Here is a 6,100-nt window from a genome sequence, read left to right as displayed (position 1 = left end):
TGCTAGTCTGATTTTCCGGAGAAGTAGTTTACTATTAGATTTATTTTTGCAAATCAGACTAGTACAGGAACTGGAACAAGTTATAGATAAAAATTTTTATATGTAAAATAAGTCATTTGATTTAAAATTATTTATAATTGAATTTTTGTATAAAATATATTAAAACTTTAAATTAAAAACAGTAGTTATTTAAGAGAACTGTTAGTTACATCAAACATTTTTTATTTTTAGTAAACTTGGTTAGGATGATAAAATGGTGGATGATGGATAAATGGTATGATATGATTGATTGATTAGTATATAAAATTTGGTAAGAGCCTGCTTAATAAGTATCTTGCAAATTGGTTAACAACATTTTTATAGGTTTCTTTTGATATATACACAACATGACTTGGCACGCTCTTCACATTCTCTCATTCGTTTTTACAATCCTTCATTTGTTTCACTAGGCATTTACTTCTCTCTCTCTATCAACTCATATTAGTTTTTTCTCTTTAAAACTAATTAAAAAATTATTAAATAATTTAAGTTAAGACACAAACCTCCCTTTTTAAGTTTTAAAATAATGCTATAGTTAAGAGGTCTCTAGAGAGGTTTTTAAAATAAAGACACAGGAGGTCTATGATCGCCGCAAGTAGGAAATGCATCGGGTACGGGCGGTAAATCTGCATGAGTACCAATATGAAAGACCAGATTCATGCCTATAACAATGTGAAACAGAAAATGACAATGGAACATCCAGTAGCCAGGATTATCAGCACGAAATCTCATGACAGCATAACCATTATTGGGCACAGCAATGGTATCCTTTAGAGGCGGCTGGCTAAAATCACGTTCAATCATTCCCATGCGATCCAATTCCAAAGTGTGTTTCAAATTGATTTTCTTAATAGACTTGTCGGGAGAACGACCCAAACCCACCAAATAGAATGCCGTACCATGTAAATGAAATGGATGACTGAGGTTTGTCTGTTGCACCTCATCGACTAACACCACTTCCACAACCGCTCCTAATGGTATATCAACTTTGTGGACACATTCACAATTGGGTCCACAATTCGGTGGACGATTATCACCATTACAGAATAGCTCTGGCGGTATGTCATGTATTTGCGAGAGCATCGGTGATGGTGGTGCTACATAGGAAATTTCATCTATTAACGATGTCAAGTGATCACCACTAGGAGCCACTATATAAGTTTAAATTATCGTATTTTATATGTTTATAAAATGAGAAAAGAGAAAAATCGAAACATTAACTTATGCTCTAAACGAGTAAAGGAACTATAAACGTTTTATGGGATTGTTTTAGTAGTCTTAAACGTTTTAACCCTTTTTGAGGGCATTTTTTAGTTCTTTTACATTTAACACATAAAAATTTTTACACAAAAAAACATAAAATTATATACAAAATATTTCCATAATCGTTTACTGCTTAATTTTAGGGGAAATCACAACTTACCCAAATATTTATTATATGTATTGGGTATAAATAGATTTTTCGGTTCATAGACATAGAAACGGAATGGTAAGAAGATTTTCACATCGGGTCTTTCCACCAAAACACTTTTATCCACCGCTTTAGCATTTTTCAAATTCGATACACATATGGCATCGGTACGTTTACGATCACAAATGGCATCTAGAGGATTAAGTACCTGTGGGCGAGTTAGATTTCAGATATTTTATAAAATTTTTAAATTAATTATTTTATTTATAAAATTGTTAATTTATTTAAAAGTTATTGTGGCACTTACTTGTCTTTTTTAAAATATCTTACTTGAGCTTTATTCGGGTGCTGTTTATTTACATTGGAAGTATTTGGGATGGGTACCAATTTTGCCCATTATTGGAAATACTTATACAATTTTGTCCTTTCTTATAAGGATCTAAAATTATAGTATTTCTTTTATAAAAATTAAGTTATTAAAAAGTTAAACGCGCTATTTACATGGTCGCAAATGTTTCAATGGTTTTATGGGGACCAACGACAATCGTAAATAAATTTCCGATGCCACAATATGGGTCCGGGATTGAAAACCGTTTACTTTGAATAGTAGTTTAATGTTATTGCTGTTTTCGTATTAGGTTATGTTGGGTTTATTTTGGAAATTTCTAGGAGTAATTATCGGATTATAAATGTATATATATCGATAAGAACAGGACATTCTGATTATGCATTAGCAACAAAAAAGGTTTAAAAAAACAGAAAATGTTTCTTAAACTAATTTGACTGAATACCAAAAATACCACTAGTTTACATCCTTATCGAATTATACTTTGGTGGCAGTCTAGACTAGACTATATACTAACTAGACTAGACTAGATTATAGAGAAGACTGTAGACTAGACTATAGACTAGACTATAGACTAGACTATAGACTAGACTATAGACCAGACTACTAGACTAGACTAGACTATAGACTAGACTATAGACTAGACTATAGACTAGACTATAGACTATACTATAGACTAGACTATAGACTAGACTATACTAGACTATAGACTAGACTATAGACTAGACTATAGACTAGACTATAGACTAGACTATAGACTAGACTATAGACTAGACTATAGACTAGACTATAGACTAGACTATAGACTAGACTATAGACTAGACTATAGACTAGACTATAGACTAGACTATAGACTAGACTATAGACTAGACTATAGACTAGACTATAGACTAGACTATAGACTAGACTATAGACTAGACTATAGACTAGACTATAGACTAGACTATAGACTAGACTATAGACTAGACTATAGACTAGACTATAGACTAGACTATAGACTAGACTATAGACTAGACTATAGACTAGATTAGACTAGACTAGACTAGTCTATAGACTAGACTAGACTATAGACTAGACTATAGACTAGACTATAGACTAGACTATAGACGACTATAGACTAGACTATAGACTAGACTATAGACTAGACTATAGACTAGACTATAGACTAGACTATAGACTAGACTATAGACTAGACTATAGACTAGACTATAGACTAGACTATAGACTAGACTATAGACTAGACTACTATAGACTAGACTATAGACTAGACTATAGACTAGACTATAGACTAGACTATAGACTAGACTATAGACTAGACTATACACTAGACTATAGACTAGACTATAGACTATACTATCTATACTATAGACTAGACTATAGACTAGACTATAGACTAGACTATAGACTAGACTATAGAATAGACTATAGAATAGACTATAGACTAGACTATAGACTAGACTATAGACTATACTATAGAATAGACTATAGAATAGACTATAGACTAGACTATAGACTAGACTATAGACTAGACTATAGACTAGACTATAGACTAGACTATAGACTAGACTATAGACTAGACTATAGACTAGACTATAGACTAGACTATAGACTAGACTATAGACTAGACTATAGACTAGACTATAGACTAGACTATAGACTAGACTATAGACTAGACTATAGACTAGACTATAGACTAGACTATAGACTAGACTATAGACTAGACTATAGACTAGACTATAGACTAGACTATAGACTAGACTATAGACTAGACTATAGACTAGACTATAGACTAGACTATAGACTAGACTATAGACTAGACTATAGACTAGACTATAGACTAGACTATAGACTAGACTATAGACTAGACTATAGACTAGACTATAGACTAGACTATAGACTAGACTATAGACTAGACTATAGACTAGACTATAGACTAGACTATAGACTAGACTAGACTATAGACTATAGACTAGACTATAGACTAGACTAGACTATAGACTATAGACTAGACTATAGACTAGACTATAGACTAGACTAGACTAGACTATAGACTAGACTAGACTAGACTATAGACTAGACTATAGACTAGACTATAGACTAGACTATAGACTAGACTATAGACTAGACTATAGACTAGACTATACTAGACTATAGACTAACTATAGACTAGACTATAGACTAGACTATAGACTAGACTATAGACTAGACTATAGACTAGACTATAGGCTAGACTAGACTATAGTACTAAACTAGACTATAGACTAAACTAGACTATAGACTAAACTAGACTATAGACTAAACTAGACTATAGACTAGACTATAGACTAGACTATAGACTAGACTATAGACTAGACTATAGACTAGGCTATAGACTAGACTATACTATAGACTATACTATAGACTAGACGATAGACTAGACGATAGACTAGACTCTAGACTAGACTATAGACTAGACTATAGACTAGACTATAGACTAGCCTATAGACTAGACTATAGACTAGACTATAGACTAGACTATAGACTGGACTATAGACTAGACTATAGACTAGACTATAGACTAGACTATAGACTAGACTATAGACTAGACTATAGACTAGACTATAGACTAGACTATAGACTAGACTATAGACTAGACTATAGACTAGACTATAGACTAGACTATAGACTAGACTATAGACTAGACTATAGACTAGACTATAGACTAGACTATAGACTAGACTATAGACTAGACTATAGACTAGACTACACTATAGAGAAGACTATATACTAGACTAGACTGTAGACTAGACTACACTATAGAGAAGACTATACACTAGACTATAGACTAGACTATAGACTATATTATAGACTAGACTATAGACTAGATTATAAGCTAAACTATAAACTAGACTATAAAGTCTAGTCTAGACTATAGACTAGACTAAGGCTAGACTATAGGCTAGACTATAGACTAGACTATAAGCTAGACTAGACTATAGGTTAGACTATAGTCTAGACTATAAACTAGACTGAACTATAGGACTATACTATAAGCTAGACTATAGACTAGACTATAGGACTAGACTATATACTAGACTATAGACTAGACTACAGACAAGACTATAGACTAGACTATAGAGTAGACTATAGACTAGACTATAGAGTAAACTATAGACTAGAATATAGAATAGACTATAGACTAGCCTATAGACTAGACTATAGACTAGCCTATAGACTAGACTATAGACTAGACTATAGACTAGACTATAGACTAGACCATAGAGTAGACTATAGACTAGACTATAGACTAGACTATAGACTGGAATATAGACTAGACTATAGACTAAACTGTAGACTTAACTATAGACTAAACTATAGACTAGACTATAGACTAAACTATAGACAAGACTACAGACTAGACTAGACAATAGACTACTTTGTTTATAAGTTTATAAATTAGAAAAAGTACCGAAATTGTCCTGGGAGTACTATCGTATTTTTCGTTGTCAAAATGTACTGAATTTTCCATGCCTGCTCTGTAGACAACTCGGTAGACAAGATTATTCTCGGAACTAGTTAAATACCTAGTTTTATGACATGTCTGGTAACAAGTCTACTGATTATGCTACAGTATAGTCTATTAACTAGTCCATATACAGATCTATTGACTAGTGTTTTGATGTGTTATGAACTAGGCTATTGACCTATCTATATGCTAACCTATTGTTAAGTTCATTGGCTAGTCAATGTACTAATCTATAACTAGCCTGTTAATTAATATATTGACTAGTGTATGGTCTAGTCTAAGGACTAGTTATTGACAAGTATATTGACTAATCCGTGGTTCAGTCTATCGACTATCTATTGACATGTCTATGAATTAGACTATGGACTAGTGTAAAGACTAGTCTACTAACTAGTCTAAAGATTTGGCTATTATAGTCTAGTATACATATATACTAGTTTAGAGACTTGTCTAAAGACAGCTCCACTGATTAGTCTGTGGACTAGTCTAGTGACTGCGTTATTGTTAAATCTATTGTCTGGTATTGGGACAAGTATGTAGAACATTTATTTCATATATCGAGATGTTAAAAACTACTGAAAAGAGTTCAATAGTATTACATTTTCCATCCCTGTTATTTATAAACATCATTTTAGGTCTAGCAATGGCTTATTTTAATATAAAATTATTAACACTAGATAATTTAGTAAATTTCAATTAAAACAAGATTAAGGTCTCGGGAAGAGGGTAACATTAATCTTATTAACTAACTTAATAATTATTGTAATTGTATTTGTATTTACAATAAACATAGTATATT

The 6,100-nt window shown here is 32.0% G+C and overlaps 1 protein-coding gene across 1 annotated transcript; it reads right to left on the bottom strand.

Annotated features, from left to right (window-relative positions):
- Positions 1-241: 241 nt before the first annotated feature.
- On the bottom strand, positions 242-6,092 carry LOC119614567 (laccase-21-like). Its single transcript, XM_037970678.1, has 3 exons — positions 6,084-6,092; positions 1,463-1,658; positions 242-1,190 (listed from the first exon to the last, which is right to left on the bottom strand). The coding sequence occupies exons 1-3, from the start codon at positions 6,090-6,092 to the stop codon at positions 598-600; spliced, it is 798 nt and encodes a 265-aa protein (XP_037826606.1). The 3' UTR covers positions 242-597.
- Positions 6,093-6,100: the final 8 nt, after the last annotated feature.

Source organism: Lucilia sericata, unplaced genomic scaffold (genome assembly GCF_015586225.1).
Source record: "Lucilia sericata isolate MDLA Ls3-8-SP2 unplaced genomic scaffold, ASM1558622v1 Contig003062F_arrow, whole genome shotgun sequence".
Taxonomy (NCBI): Eukaryota; Metazoa; Arthropoda; class Insecta; order Diptera; family Calliphoridae; genus Lucilia; species Lucilia sericata.
The sequence above is the reverse complement of the archived record's forward strand: the minus strand, read 5'-3'. Positions and strand labels throughout refer to the sequence as shown.